Source organism: Drosophila bipectinata, chromosome 3R (assembly GCF_030179905.1).
Source record: "Drosophila bipectinata strain 14024-0381.07 chromosome 3R, DbipHiC1v2, whole genome shotgun sequence".
Lineage (NCBI taxonomy): Eukaryota > Metazoa > Arthropoda > Insecta > Diptera > Drosophilidae > Drosophila > Drosophila bipectinata.
The window spans coordinates 3,987,490-4,003,752 of NC_091739.1; the positions used below are offsets into that span (position 1 = coordinate 3,987,490).

Genomic DNA, 16,263 nt, shown 5'->3' on the forward strand with positions numbered 1-16,263 from the left:
AAAGAGATTATACTTAATCATAAAAATATTTTCATAAAAAATTGTACAAAACCTTCCTCATTCAAAAAATATTTTTCTTTATTTGTAGTAGAAGGATGATCTTTTAATCTTTATAAATGTAATCTATAAAAATGTTTCCACATTTTGTTGAGTGATACCCAACTTCCTTAAACCTCCGATTCCTTTGGTGCATCTGTTGTCCTGCTGCTGCTTTGTCACTTGCTCATATCAATTAAATTTTAATGATATTGTTCAGAAAACTGTTCTCCTCCCTATGGCCGCAGGCTACATGTTTTTAATCAATTTTAAGTGGCTATTTACTTAACCGAGTGGAGGGCCAGAAACGCGTAGGATCTCGGCCGTAGGACAACCTGTTTTCCCATTCGATTCGATCCACTCCCGCAGAGAGATTAATACACAGGTACGATTTACTCTCGTTTTAATTTAGTTTATTTCTCTACGCAATTCACTTAGTCTCTAATTAGGATAGTTTTTTTGTAATGTTTATCGCTCGCTCTTAATGCTGGTAGGTGCTATATTTAAATCGCTGCTATATCGATCCCGCATCGGATTTTATGGCAAGTTGCTAGGTCAGTGGAATTTCGAAAGCTGATCAACTGAATAAATTAGGTTCGCTTTAGAGTTATGGTTACGGTTACAAGTACAATTACAATACCAACAACTACAATAAATTAAATGAAACATTAACTAAGCATTAAACAAAATTCATTTACTGACTACAAACACACACAGACACAAACTCAGGGGCAAGGGCAAGGGAGTATGCATATACGTATGTATGTCCTGATCTCGTGGGAACTCCACTAGGTGGCTATACAACTAGGGTACATCTATTTAGGCTATCTAGGTTATCTAGGCTAACTACAATACGACTTGGATCACATGTGAATGCCTTTGCAGCGATGTCTCTTCAGTGGGGAGTGCTTTGTGCTAGTGTACACTCGAAAAAATAACTTTATCCGACAAGGGAAAATCATAAATGTTTATGGGCGGGTTTTTTAAATAATAATCTAATTTCTTTTTAAAGATTTTCAGGCTAAATGTCAATTTTTTTACGTAAGTATTTCTTTGTCAAATACTGTGTTTTTGCCTTTTTTTATTAATGACAATTTTCCCCTAACGCTTTTCTCTTATTTTCCGAGTGGATGATGACCATTTTGGCCCCTACTTGAGCTTGAGAAACGTGAGCAACGCCTTCTGTATCAGACTGCGATTGATGGTGGAGTCGGCCGTGTAACGCACTCCCCACAAGTTGCCATCGTTGTGGTCCACCACTCCGTACTCGCCGACAATGAAGCCGTCGTCGGTCTTCTCCTCCACCCGGTATTTTCTATAGTTGCGTCCCTCCACCACATAAGCGACTTTGTCTTCGTCTTCGTCGGCGGAATCTGATCCACCTCCGCCACCGACATCACCTCCTTCGCCATCGGATTCAGAGCCATCTGAATAATCGTTGGCATTTGCATTGTAAACCACTGATCCACGTCCTCTGTTTATGCCTCGGCCGCTGGCTGGGCTTGGTGTTGTTGTTGCTGGACTGGCTGGCGTTGTGGCCACTGCAAAACCTATCCCCGCACCACCACCCTGCGGACCATGGGCTCGTCCGTTTGTCATAACACTAACGGACTCCTCAATTTCGTAATTCTGCTCCGAGGTTGGTGTATAAAGCTCGGGGTGTTCGGTGGTAAAGTGTTGCTGTTGTTGCTGCCGCAAAGTCGCCGAGGATGATGATGAGGAGGAAGACGATGACGATGAAGAGGACGAGGACGCAGAGGCTAAGGAAGAGGAGCTGCTGGAGCTGGAACTATACGAATAGCCGCCAGTTCCCGTAGATGTCGCCGATGGGTCCACCGGTGCTGATGCGCCTCCATGTTGGTGTGCAAATTTGGAAATACATTTGACTAGATCTGCCGGAGGGAGAGATTCAGCGAGAGATGATGTTTGATAAGTTCAAGATTAGTTAGCCAGAGTTCAAGTGGCTGAACCCGTGCGTTGTCGCTGTCAGTCACAAGTCATAATTGCACTGTGCAACAGGAGGCCATATCTAAGCCAACAACATAATTTAACAAAAGGTATAAGGCTTAGGATTTAAACTATGGTAATACTATTAAAACTTTTACAAATTATTTGAAACTCTGTTAAGAGAAAAGTCAAGCTTTGCAAGCTAAAATTTCAATTTCAAAATAAACTAAACTGATAAATGAAGTATAATTGCTGTCTGGTTCACATTATTGATCTCTTTAATTTATGCAATGGCAAGACCTACCCTGCTGCACAGTGTAATTTATTTTTGGGCCAAAGCCCGAGTCTTTTTCAGATTCAAACTAAGTTTTGGACTCACCTCTATTGGGCAATCTTTTGGCATTTTGATTAGAATGTTGATGCGGCAGTGATGAATGCTGACGTTGCTCCCAGCACGGATGCTGCTGTTGCTGTTGCTGATGCTGTTGGTAGTTGCTCGGACTTGAGTGCTTCGATAAAATTGGCTCCAATAGATGCGGTTGCGGTGCATTCAATAAATCATAAGGCAATTTATCCAAATTGAAGAGTACACGGCGCGTAGGATGAGCTTGTTGCTGTTGCTGCGGCTGCTGGTGGTTGTAGCTGTGGTAATGATGTTGCCAGGTAGTGGGCTTTAGGGTGCTGATCGGTGGCTTTACTGTGGTGACCCTGCTGGCCACTGTTGCTGGTACTGTGCTGGTTAGTGTTGCTGCCGTGCTGCTTGATGTTGCTGCCGTAGATGCAGCAGTGGCCGGGGCTGTTGTTGTGCTCTGGGCCTCGCCAAAGGCGATGCGCGAGACAATCGCAGGTCGTGGTCTGGATCTTGGGGGCACGAAAGTGGTGGCTGCAACAGGCGGAATTTCAGTGGTGCTACTCGTTGTCGAAAAACCGCCATGAGAAGTGGTGCTTGCCAAAGGAGTTTCTGCCGTGCTGCTGCTCACCGTTTGGGGCCAATAGGTCTTGGCCGGTTCCCCGTAAACCTTCGATGGCTGCGAGTAGACCTTAGCTGGCTCCGAGTAGAATTTCGATGGCTGACCGTACACCTTCGCCGGCTCAGAGTAAACTTTCTCTGGTTGGCCGTACATCTTCGAGGGCTCGGAGTACACTTTGGCAGGTTCTGAGTAAAATTTACTCGGCACACTGTACATCTTCGAGGGAACGGAATAGAACTTAGCCGGTTCTGAGGCATGACCATGCTTCAGGCTCTCGCTCACATTTCTCTGGGCCTCGGCCAGAATGCCACTTTTCGACTGTTGCCACGTCTGCAGGTCGTCCACATTCTGGGAGATGGAGCTGTAGGATATCGATCGGGACTGAGGTCCCCGACCCTTCTTTGTGTCGTGATAAATCACTGTCTGAAATGGCAAACCTGCTCCTGTTCCAGCTCCTGTTTCCTCTTCGTTTATTTCACTTTGATTTTTAATGAACATGTGCGTAGATGAGGCAGAAGCAGCAAGTAAAGGGGCTGCCAGGACGCTTTGGATATTGGAAGCACTGTTCAGGGAGTCAACTTCAACTCCATCCATCGATTCAGCCGCCAAACGGGGCTCTGTTTCCTCAATTGACAGTTCACTCTTGTGGGATCGGTTCACAAAATCTGCGCCGCTTCCGGTGGCAGAGGGAGGTCCTCTTTTGCTGGAGGAGCTCACGCTAACCGCCACCACCTTAACCTCATCACTCGACTTCCCCTTGACTGTCTTCGGAGTATCCTCCAGGAACACTATCTTACTGCCTGAGGTAACAAGTTTGACAACCTGCTTGGTGTCCTGGGTCTCTTGCGCCGTTCCTGTGCCAAGAGAATTCCTGTACCGATTTCTGCTCGTGCTTAGACTCCTTCCTGATGTCACTCGCTGTCGAGGATGTGCGGACTCTCCGCGCCCTTCGAAGTCCTGCTCTCCGCTGTGGAGACTGCGTTGCTGGTCATCGTGATCGAGGAACAGCTTGAGGAACTCATTACCCGCAATAAGTTCGCTTTGCCGTCCACCTGGCAAAGGAGAGGGACGTGTCCAACAGCCGGACAGCATCTGAAAGGGATGACAGAATTATTTAATGTCATTTAATTTGAGTAATAAAAAATATCTTTTCAAGTGCATGAAAATCATATGGAGGGTGATCGCATCCAACAGCTTATCTCAGCAATCTATTTATAAATTTTCGTAATTAAAATATCATTTCGATCGATCGACAATCTGCGATCTGTATCGGACTATATGCTAGTACGATATATGTCTTCATGTCGCCGGCAAATATGCAAAAGTCATGCAATGGCCGACCGAGATCTGGACCTCGGACTCGATGGCATTTGAATAATAATGCGGCGAGTCTATTAAGACATCAGAGGAATGCTGTGCGGTGCTCCGTTTGAAGTGGTGCATGTTGCTCCCTAGTCAAGTGGCGAATGTGGCATAATTAACCGCGTTGCAAGTGATCAAGTGGGTGGCGTAAGGTAGCGAAAACACAAATCGAACAAACAGTTCCAGCCGCGAATTATAGATTGCTTAAGCGTGTGCTGAGGCAAACACTTCACATCGGAATGGAACTCGCCTAGCTCCTCTGGAGTGGAAAATGGAAACATTACTTAAATGCTGCTGGTCAATCTGTCATTCCGCGTCAGCAAGATATTTATGTTGTTATTTGTTCATTTGCATGCATTTCTCTGACTCATCCTAGTACAAGTCGTATGTTAACCTGTTTTTAGTGTTTAAGGAAGTAAACTTCCTGTTTCGGTTAAAGGACAAGTTTTTATTGGATTTCCAGAGCAGTTTGCTTGTACAAATGTGAGTAATATTAATTAAATACTCCTCCGGATTAATTAGTTATTAATTATAACTCTTTTATTTATAATCCATTAACGTTTTTATTTTCAAAACCTCATACTTTTTCAATTTTAGCTTTCATTGAAACTTAATTTTTTATTGTTTGATGTGCCAATAAATTGTCTTATTAGATAAGCCATCTACTAACTTATCCATGGTGTAATAGCAGCCGTACATTGCATGGCAAATTCATGGCCAGAGATCGGCCATAAATTGTTATCAGCGCCACACACCCACTGCTGGAACAAAAGACTTAGGGCACGAACTTGCCCTGCCAAATGGCCCGGCGATCGGATCTGACCAATAAAACATATTTATGGATATTTATATCGCAACATTAGCATTGCTAATTGCAACCAGGCAGATCATTTAGTATCCAACACTTTTGATCCATTGAAATAATGACGCGAATTGGAAAGGCGCAAATTGAAAACAATGAAAAATGGCGAAAAATTGAATAAAAATCGAAATATTAATGGGAACCCGGCTGAATTGTAAACATAATAGCATAATTATTCAAGCTGTATACATACGATACGATAATGTATATTTATACCCCCCTGAGCAAGAACAATAACAACATCCGGCAGTGCAGTGGGCGCCTGTCGCCGGGCATTTTCTAGAGCAGAATTGAGCGATTGCATCTAACAATTGCTGTCGGAGCCAAACACCTTCGCACATGTGCTAAAGTTACAGAGTGTTTTACAGAAAAAAATACATATATATGGTAAATATATGTGTATAAATACGAGAAATAAAATAAAACCGAGTGACCAACCAGTTACTAGATCGGTTAGTCATTCGGCGGGCCGCCTTGCCTTTTATGTCTAAAATTGCAGAAGTAACTGACCGCGGGCGTTGTGAATAGATGTGAGTTTTGAAAAGCGACAGTGGGCTCTACTTAGCATTGACACCAAATTAACAGTCCAGGGAGTGACAATCACCAAAGGCCCTTAAACTATTCGGTTTCGTTTGGTTTCCTTTAGCCCTAAGACAATGCACAAAACGTTCTAAAAATAATAACAAAATTCGTTTTGTGATCCGAACAATGCACATTCCTTTCCATTGTGGGGCTATTTAAAACGCCTGGTCAGTGACGTGCTCCAGTTTAATGAATGAACCACCGAGTTCTCTCACCTCGCCCTTTTCTTGATAGGCACCCCGCATGATAGGCAATTATTAATCTTGATTGATTTATCAGTCGGGCTGCTAAGCAGCTACCTGCTTTGGATTTCGCTAATCCTGTTGGACATTCTTTTGCACTTTGCTGTGGGACTTGGAGTTGACGATTTATCATTCGATTGTTGCAGCATTCACAACAACAGCGGCGACAATTTTCACGGCTGTCAACTTAGCGGAAGTGTCAAAAAAGATATTGTACTTTCAGAACTCCGATACAGGTACAGCTACAGATACACATGAGATACAACATTACGTATCCGCCTTGTGCGCGTGAATAGACAGCAAACAATTAAGCAATAATCACGCCTTAATGAGCACTCTCTTTATTGGGCTCATTTGGCCCACTCGATTGGCTTTCAAGTGCCGCTGATGCTGCCACTCGATACTCTGGATACTCGAGATACCGGAGCGATACTTTAATTAGCCACAATCATCGTGATTTCAGTTTTTACGCCTGACAGTCAACAACGCAACGGGTTGACAGATTGAATTCATGTATGCATTATGCAAATTTCGGAAGTATTTTCATACTACTTATGCGAATATTTGATTTGCGATGATTGATACAGCGGCCGAACAGGATTCCAGACAGGAGTGAGTCAGGCCACGAACTTGCCACACACAGAGGGATATCGAATGCGGAAAAAGTCATGTAACCTGCCCCCCATTTCTGGCATTTTGGCGTTCATTTTCCAGTGCTGTCTGCGGGCGTTTCTATGCTAAAAGTGGGCGTTGAAAGGAGCAGCCACACCGGCAACTGGCAACTTGCAACTTGCGCCCAGTCGGTGGCCAGGTGAATGTGTCAGCGAGTCCATTTTCCCCATAAACCGGGCCTAAACTGCTTTGGCCAAAGTCTAATCGCTGGTAGCACACAATCGCCACAATAGCCACCACCCGCTGTCGTCAGCTGTGGCTTGGATTTTGAACACAATATTTCTGACTAAAGGCTTACGTGGCTGCCTTTATTTTGCCACTGCAAATAAATATGATTTACCAACTAAACTATGGCCCCCGACAGGCAACTGAAGTCATAAATGAACAAGGAGATTGCCTATAATAAAGACATAGATTTTTTAAATGAATAGTCATTATATTTTTAATAAAATAATTGCAGTGAAGGTAGTGTTGCAAAATATTTGAACAATGAATAGAAAGGATAACGATAAGGTGGTCTATTTTTTCAAGTGCACTCCTTATCGTCCTATCGATCTCCAACAACAACCCACATTAGGGAAACGTACTCAATGCCAAACGTTGGGCCAGAACGACTTTGAATTGGAGTTAATCCAAATTGCAGCCAACAACTTTGGGCTGTGGCCCAATAACATACATTTATTAATTACACGGCAGAGACACAAACCAAAAACAGATTTGTGTGGGAAATTAACCCATGTTGGCCCCACAACATTTAAAAATTACTTAAGCCCATAAATGAGATACCCCGTCTAATGAATATTCATGTAAACATAGTCGTATGTCGGATGCCACGACGGGTTAATAATCGAAAGAAAAGCCGAGTTTAGAATGTAGTCGCCCCGCTGGTGGTGCAGCTAACATAAATGCAACAACAAGAAAGGAAAGCTAACTTCGGGCGGAGCCGAAGTTGATATACCCTTGCAGTTAAAACCGGATATATATCGCAAACATCGGATTTAGTTGGCCGATCCTTATGATTACATTATAATAAAACCAATTAATTAAATTACAAAATCTAAAAAAAAGTCCCAAGCTTCTATCGTCAAAAAAAACAAAGTTGTTATTTTTACTAAACACCAAATACCATTTCTGATCGTTCAGTTATATGGCAGCTATAAGATATAGTCGGCCGATCCTTATGAAATTTGGTAGGTTGGACCAACTGACCAAAAATAGAATCTGTATGGAATTCCAGCATTCTATCTTCAAAAACACGAAAGTTGGGTCATTTCCGATCGTTCAGTTATATGACAGCTATAGGATATAGTCGGCCGATCCTTATGAAATTTGGCACGTCGTATTGTTTTGCCAAAAATAGCTCTCATGTTAAATTAGAACTTTCTAACTTTAAAAACACCAAAGTTATACCATTTCCGATCAATCAGTTATATGGCAGCTATAGGATATAGTCGACCGATCCCGGTCGTTCCGACTTATATACTGCGTGCAAAGGAAAGAAGGGTGTGTGCAAAGTTTCAAGTCGATAGCTTTAAAACTGAGAGACTAGTTCGCGTAGAAACGGACAGACAGACAGACAGACGGACAGACGGACAGACGGACATGCTCATATCAACTCAGGAGGTGATCCTGATCAAGAGTATATATACTTTATAGGGTCGGAGATGTCTCCTTCACTGCGTTGCACACTTTTGGACAAAATTATAATACCCTCTGCAAGGGTATAATAACAACCACTCCCCGCCTGTGCATAATTTGCAAATTGCCATCGTCATCGCCTTCGAATGGCCGAAAGACAGAGGCTGAGTTTCAGTCACAAACGGAGCCACAGTTAGAGCCACAAACCAAAGGCAGACTAGTAAACAGTTGCATAGAGGCACTTGGAGAAATATTAATAAATAAAGGATACACATTTGTTGTCCCTAAATCATGGTTTATTTCTTCGTATCATTTTTTGTTTTATATCGCAGCTGATTCTCCAAGTGTAGTGCATTCAAATCGCGTGCAATTATTTAGTTTACCCGACTTTAGTTTGCTTTACTCTACTCCACATTACTCACAATCAACTGGCTCCGTCTAATGAGCAGTCAATAAAGTCTGGCCTGGTCCGGACTCCGGAGTTACATACACATGAGGTAAAAATTAATTCCATATGCATTCCCCAGCCATCGCATTATGGATGATTTCGGCCAATAAAACCGAAGTCGACAAACAAATGGAGTACAATCGCACCATTAAACCATTTTTCAAAACGCATTGGCCAAGTTAATGGAGCAGTACCCTGTGAATGCATTTGGCAACAGTTGCAGTCGGCGGCCTGGGAATTGCTGGCCATAAAAAGATGAAGTCTCAATCGGAATTTTTCGGCAGCAGGAGGTTGAGTGCCATTTAAATCAATTTCGATTGGAGGCATTGTTTACCAGAAGTCGTGAGGAGGGAAAAGTGAAACTTTCCAAGTTGAAGTTCAGGAAAAAGTGATTGATTGAAGTTTGAAGGGGATGAAATGGATTCCTCTTTATACTTTAAGATTTTAAAGTAAACTTTTTTTTACTCTAAACAGAATACATAGCTCAAGAAATTTCTATTTTAGCTCATTAGTTTCCTTTACCTTTCTAATTATTTTCAAGATATTTTTAGTCATTTTTACCTACCCACATACATCTTATACCTAATGAGCTTTACTTGGCCGCGAAACTAGTTTAATTTGGCTACTTAAATGGCCCAAACTAAGCCTTGAACTTATGGCTTTGGACCAAAAGCTGTTGGAGCGATTTCCCTGGAATTCTTGGCGCACCTGGCCATAAATAAGAAACTTCATGAACGGCCATTTAGCGCCTTAATGTGACACTTACCAGCAGCAGGAAACCGAATTTGAGGAGCCAGCAAAAGTGTGCCATGCCGCTAAAATCGCCTCTGTGTCCACCTGTCGCTCCCGGGAGTTAATCAAGCGCTTTAGTGCTGCCTTTGTTCTGGCTATTCCGCCGGTTCTGTGTCCACTTAATGGAGCTCACTTTCCTTTCCTCAGACGTGATTCATTTGGCCATCCCAGCCGGCTGCTTTTGGATCATTCTCGCGAAATGTTTAATGGCTGCAATTAAGGCAAACAAGAAGCGGGTAATTAGTGCACAAGCCAAGAGGGAGTCTGTTTATTGCATATCCCGATCTCACCGAGTTGGTAAATAATTTGCAAACATTAAGCCAAATCGCAAAGCGAAAACAAATTCATTGCGTTCAATCGATAAACTATAAATGTCAAGGTGCATTTCACACCAAAAATTATCAAGCGTCTGCGGCACTTGCAGAGTTAATTTGGAGAGTATCGGTGGATTCCACAGTTACCCAAAATACACCGAAAAAATAGAGATATTCTATTAATTAAAATTTATAAATAAAAAGTGATTTTATTCAAGAAAAAATAGTGGAGTTTTTGGAATAAGAAAAAGGTTTTTATATTTATTTTTTTAAGCTCTTTAATCTTTTCAAGCTTGTATTTTAGTTGATGATATTTTCAATTTTTTAAGTGTTGAGAATCATTGAACTTGTATTGGCAACAGGTTGGCAACAGCAAACGCCACTAACAACTAGCAACGCGTTGTGGCAAAAAGCAGCAACCGCCAAAACTCCCAACAAGCTGCAAAGTCTGGCCACAAAAGAGCCAAGAGCCGAGAGCCAAAAGCCAAGCCCAGACAGATGCTCAGTCGTCTGTTGCAATTTCAACATATTTATAATTAATGGCCAAGTATTTTGATAGCTTTTTTGTTTGCCAGCAATTGGCATGCCATTGAAGTGGCTTCGAAAGAAGATTCCCCTGTGGCCGGAGTTGCTGCAATCGATGGGTATATCCATTCATGATGATGAGTTTGATTTTGCTTAGCCATAATTTAATTAACCGTTCTCAGGCATTTCCGCCACGCAAACCATGTAATTAAACCCGAGCCAAAGTCAAATCCATAAAACATTGAAAACAAAGCAAGCCGGCCAAGCAAAATTCATAATTTTTTGTTTAAAACCTAAAACCTAGCAGAAGATGCTAGCAAAAGCTAGACAAAAGCCGCAAAAAATTAAGAAAATACGCAGCCAAACCAGTTCTAATTCTTATCAAGCCTTCTTCACAGTCCATATAATTACTCATGGTCCGCCAGAACATCCCCTCTCCTAGCACTAGTCTCCCTTTTGGACAGCGTTCAATGGCTTTAATTACAGAGGAATTTTGCGATGAAAACAAATATGTTTTTATGCCAGCCAGGCATCTCATTAAAAACGAAAGTTTCGTTCTTCGCCAAAAGCTACCTCATTAATTAGCCAAGAAAGAATGAAGTTAGAACCTCCCATGCCAGCCGGCCTTTATTCCTAATTCTATTCTTAACTATTTCTGAGCTGGCTGCCTGTGACGTCATTTCAAATTTCTTTTCTTCTTTATTTATGGCCTTTATGCCGTATGGCTTATGCCCTGTTGGCAGATGTTCTTCTTAGCCGTTTACTAAGATCTTTGGCCTTTCGTCAATTTTTTGTCTGTAAGCTCATCGGAAAGTAAAAGTTCGGTTCGGTTCAAAGAAATCGAGTTTCAGAGCAGTTTGTTCACACATTTATTATCGCAGTTAAACGTCTCTAAATTACAACTAGTCTGTAACTATCGAGCTGCACCCATAATTGTCATAGGAATTGGAATCGGAATATGTTCTAGGTCTAGGTATACCCGGGAGCAGGTATATTAGACGTCACTTGGGTTAAGGCCAACAAAAACTACAAGATAAATCAATATTTAAATACTCTTTAGGCTTCTTTTTTTACAGATTTTCAGACTTAACCACAATTAGTTATATTCTTGGGAAAATTAATTTTAGAGAGAAACTAGTTTTGGCTTTTAAATGATTCCTAATTATTAAAGACTTTGACTAACAATGTTTTTTTTGAGATAATTTATTGAATTTATCATTATAATATTTATGTATAAGACATAAATAAAGTCCCCTCCGAGTAAGAGTAGCAAACCGCAGGTTGGTCTTGAAATCGTAATGGAATAATCGCACACTCGCACTCCAACTCGTGCATGCCCATTGGCGTTACTAAATTTGTGCCACACTCTCGAGCAGTTAGTATATAAATTAGAATGCTAATCGATAGTTATGGATACGCCCTGAAATCGGGCATAGAACCTGAAGAGACCGACATGGGGCGAATGGAGCACAATGGCAACTGACAGATTCCGGTTAATAAACTTGATTTAAAACCAGAAGTGAACACTACGAGCAAAAGGTAATGGCAAATAAATTGCTACTAAGTACACACACAATATATGGAAATACAAATGACACAAAACAAACAATAAGCCACAATAAAATGTGTAACAAATGAACAAACGTGGTCCGCACCCGCAATTCAATCACAATCAGAGTCAGAGTCTCAGTCAGAGTCAGAGTCGGAATCGAAGTCTCAGATACCGATTTAGATTCAGACGGGGACGAGACAAGTGTTGGACCCTGTGACAAATTGTCAAACATTCGCATTCTCATACCAAACAGATACCCAGACCCCAGCCCCAGTCCCCCGCCCTCAAAAAGTGTCGCGCGCGACGATTGCAATTCATTAACAATCGAAGTGAAGTCGATTGGAGTCAAGCTCTGAGTTGAGGGACGGCCAGGCTCAAAGCCAAAAGGCAAAAGAAGGGAGAGGCCACACGTCGTATGCGTTATTTTTCTCAACCAGAAAGGTTTAGATTTGTCGAAAGAGTAGGCAAGTTTTGGTCTTAAATAGTTTTTATAAGAGGGATAGCTTGCCCTGGGAAGTAGGCATCAAAATCTAAACAGGCCCGAAAGAATACTACCTAGCTAAAAGAACCTACCATTAAAATCTTCCCCACTCAAGGGTATCAACTAATAAAAAGTAGCAATAATCACAAAGTCGGTGCCAAAGTCACACATGCGACCAAACACTAATTGGACCGTTTTCTGTTTATATTTCCATGGAATTTCGAAGAGTTTATTGCACTCCCCGCTCTCTGGCCAATTGGCCATTTGTCATCGCATTGTTGCGGCAAGCCAAAAGCCAAACTCGAGGCACTAACTAAATTGTTATTAAAATAGTGCAATCCCAACCAGTTTGTTTATCTTTGAGCAGGTCGCGCGACATGAAGGCGTTTTGTCAGCGTTTGACGCGCGATTTGCTGGTTTCGTTTTTTTTTTTTTTATATTTTTTATCTTTCTAGCTGGTAGCATATAATTTGTTAATTAAACTTTTTGCAGCCTTTAATTGTTTTGGCCAAAGCTTAGCAGCGACTGCTGCAATTAAGCTTTAATAATAATTTTGCTTAAAAATTGCTGAACTGTTTGGCAACGCTTCCAGTATTTATTGCTTTTGCAATTTGGCTCAGAATGTGGTGGCCAAGAGAATATAGCCATTATCGATATGACTATTTGATTGATTAAGGGTCGACTTGAGGCTACGAAGAATAAACATAATGACGGGTGTAGCCATTTAATTGCAGGTTGCAATTACTTTAATAGGCAAGACACGAAAATAGTTAAACAGTTTCCTGGAATATCCTATTCCTAAAATAGCCAATACCTCCAAAAATAATGCCGTTAAAATTAATGCTAAATATCCACCTTTTAAATGAAGTAATTGATTGTCAAATAGGTCGTGCTATTAATTTCAAAGGCAATTATCGTTATTATGAAATAGAGTGATTTATTAAATTAAACGGCCATAAAATTGATTAAGCTCCTTCGTTTATTCAGCCAGTTAACTGGCCCAAAAATCCAAACAATTAATTTATCGAATGTGATCTAAATGGAGCTCCATTTAGAATTAATAACAATAGCAACAGGTTGTGCTTACCGTTGGGATTTTGTTAATTGAATTCACATTTGATTATGAGTTAAATTTTTATGATTTGTGTACTAGAGTACTAAAACCATTGAAAGCAAGATCGTAAATTATGGATTTGAATTGCTCCCATAAATTTTTTTCCTTCACCGAAGAAACAATCCATTGCACACAATTACTGCCCTTGGTCGGCGTATTGAGGCTTTTCCTTGGCATTCGGCTGGCAGCTGACTTTCAATCTGACAAATCTGAAATTAATTCACTCCACGGCGATTTGCTATAGCCATTTTTTGTATTTCGGATTTGAATGCCAGCTGGGACAGTGGGTCAGTAAATCAACTCTCAATTACAACGAACCGTTAATTATTACAGTGGATTCAAAATAAGCAGGGCGTCTAAATTACAGCCTCCAGCCCATTAAAGCCTCGTTTGTCGATCGAACAAAAGCTATATTCATACATCTGTTTGTAAGCATCTCCTGCAAAAGAAATTAATGATTTAATCCACGCCTGTCCATCAGTTTGAGATCGGGACTATCAACCAAACAATGAACCAGTCTGTCGAGCCACATACACTAATGCACTTCCCTGCCAATATATTGACTCACAAAAATTCATAGAGATACTTTCATCCGTGACCTTGAGCTGTGGCCAACATTTTTCGGATTTGCCCCGCCCTCCGCCTACTTTTTATTTATTTTCCTCAATTGCAAACAAATCCACTTTATGGCTTAAAGAAACAAAACAATGCTTGCACGTTGAGCAAGGCAGCTAAAAAAAAGTACCAAACAAAGTGCAGAAAAAAACTGTAACAAAAATTAAAACACAGCAGCAAAAACTTTGAGTAACAAGCCAAAAAACCGACAAAAAACAAAAGCCAAACAAAAAATTCCAGACGGGGGGAGGAAAAATGCTAAGCATAAAAAACGCGTTTGCGCATAATAACGCTTTGGATTTGGCCAATTTTAGACTTTTGGCTGCAAACCGATCTATATATGTATATATACTTTTCGCTTCGGATTTGAGTCTCTGTTTTTTTTTTATATGGCTGGCATATTATTAACCGTTACTTTTTTTTACCAAACCCGCCGAGCTTACCAATAATGCACCCACCACATTTATTTGTTGTTTCTGCTGGTGTTTACTGGCTTTTAATCCCTCGTCGTTTGTTGTAGTTGTTGGATTTGATTGTTAAGCTTTCTATATTTACGTGTCGTTGTTGTTATTATTATTGTTGTTTCTGTTCAAGTGTTCAATGCAATTGTTGCCAAGCTGTGTTTTTTTTATATATATACATAGATAAATATATTTTTCGTAAATTGGAGCAATATTGGCGCGCGAGCTTTGAACGGATTTCGTTGAGTGCGATTTGTTTATGGCTCTTTCAAAAGTTTTCGCGGATTTATATATTTTGTTTTTATTTGGGCTTAATTATTTTTAATGGTTTAACAAATAGTCACACACGGGCACTCACACACACACACTGTGACACTATTTCACACACTCTGAAAACTATTTATTTAACTGACTTGGTCGAAAGGGGTCGGGCTGACCATATCCTTGTTTCTCTTTTTAGAACGGTCCTTAAATAAGTTTTCAGCTGTGTTTACGTTTGCTCTGACTTGAGACGCTGCTCCTGGCTTCGGTTTGCTGGGTCTGAGTTGGCCAAAATTCAGGGGGCGAAGGGTGGGGCCACTGCCTAACTGAAAGATACTTTCACGACCAGAAGACTGCGTGTGTGTGCGAGGAAAGTCTCGAGCGGCGCGCTTTACTTTGCGTCCGTTTGGCTACAGTGTCCACAATTAACTGAATTCCCACAGCGATCTGAAACTGATAACTGCCACTGCCGCCGTCGCCGTCGCCCAAGAAGCCAGCCAAAAGCTCCGATCCGCTAAGCACGGCTCTCAGCTCTTAACTTGGCTCAGACTCAGGTTCAGACACATTCACAGAACCAAGTGCCAAGGCAACAACAAGAAAGGCACAAAAAGCACAAGCACAATCCCCATCACAAGTACACAGAGAACAAGAGGATAGTTATATTCCGATAACAGTTATTATATGTAAGGATAATAGCATACAAATCAAATTTTTTAGCACGTTCATTGATTTTTATTGATATTTTCTTTGTTTTTTTTATAATTTTATATAATTAAGGCCCTATTAACTTGACAAATCATACTTTTATTCATGCACCTTTTGTGTAGTTCTTAAATACTTCATTCTATTGTTTATTCTAAACATTTTAGTATTTATACTAGATATATACTAATATATATACTGTTTATACTAAAAATAGAGGCTTTTAAAACTCAAAATATGTGTTTATGTATGGTTTTTAATTGTTCTATGAAATAGCCTTAAAAATACTTGAAATTTAATTTAATTTTTTTTTTTGTTTAAAAAAAATCTATCTATGTACATAAAGGTTGTAGAAAAATAAAAAATAATCATGAATAAGAAATAATAAGATTTATTATTAACTCATCATTAATGAAATAATATCAAAATTTTTTATAATTTTTAGTTAAATATTTTCAGTGTAAAATAGACAGGCGGCAGGCAACTTGATTTGCTTAGTTTGGCTTTAAGCCGCAGAACAAACAGCAAACACAGCTGCACGAGGCGGCCAACAAACAAATCCGCGAAGAAACCTCTTCTCCACCAAAGACAGTAAACTCCAAGCTCGTGCAGATCCCCATATTTTGATTGCTTGTTTTACCAAAACTACGGATCAAAGTCAAGCTTTGGGTCTCGTCTTGACCAAA

The 16,263-nt window shown here is 40.7% G+C and overlaps 1 protein-coding gene across 2 annotated transcripts; it reads right to left on the bottom strand.

Annotated features, from left to right (window-relative positions):
• Positions 1-444: 444 nt before the first annotated feature.
• On the bottom strand, positions 445-15,303 carry LOC108128245 (serine-rich adhesin for platelets). Of its 2 annotated transcripts, none has more exons than XM_017245736.3 (4): positions 14,612-15,303; positions 9,527-9,762; positions 2,363-4,046; positions 445-1,928 (listed from the first exon to the last, which is right to left on the bottom strand). In XM_017245736.3, exons 2-4 carry the CDS (start codon positions 9,569-9,571, stop codon positions 1,186-1,188), a joined length of 2,472 nt encoding a protein of 823 aa, XP_017101225.2. In that variant the 5' UTR covers positions 9,572-9,762; positions 14,612-15,303; the 3' UTR covers positions 445-1,185. The 2 variants fall into 2 exon arrangements, with proteins under 2 accessions (XP_017101225.2, XP_017101224.2); XM_017245735.3 differs by having other exon boundaries at positions 14,597-15,303.
• Positions 15,304-16,263: the final 960 nt, after the last annotated feature.

Bases quoted from the DNA above. Each gene is read 5' to 3' on its own strand.
- LOC108128245 (XM_017245736.3), bottom strand. From the start codon at position 9,571: ATGGCACACTTTTGCTGGCTCCTCAAATTCGGTTTCCTGCTGCTG. The intron at 4,047-9,526 runs GTAAGTGTCACA...CATCCCTTTCAG, and splicing joins AATTCGGTTTCCTGCTGCTG to ATGCTGTCCGGCTGTTGGAC. The intron at 1,929-2,362 runs GTGAGTCCAAAA...TCCCTCCGGCAG, and splicing joins CAAAAGATTGCCCAATAGAG to ATCTAGTCAAATGTATTTCC.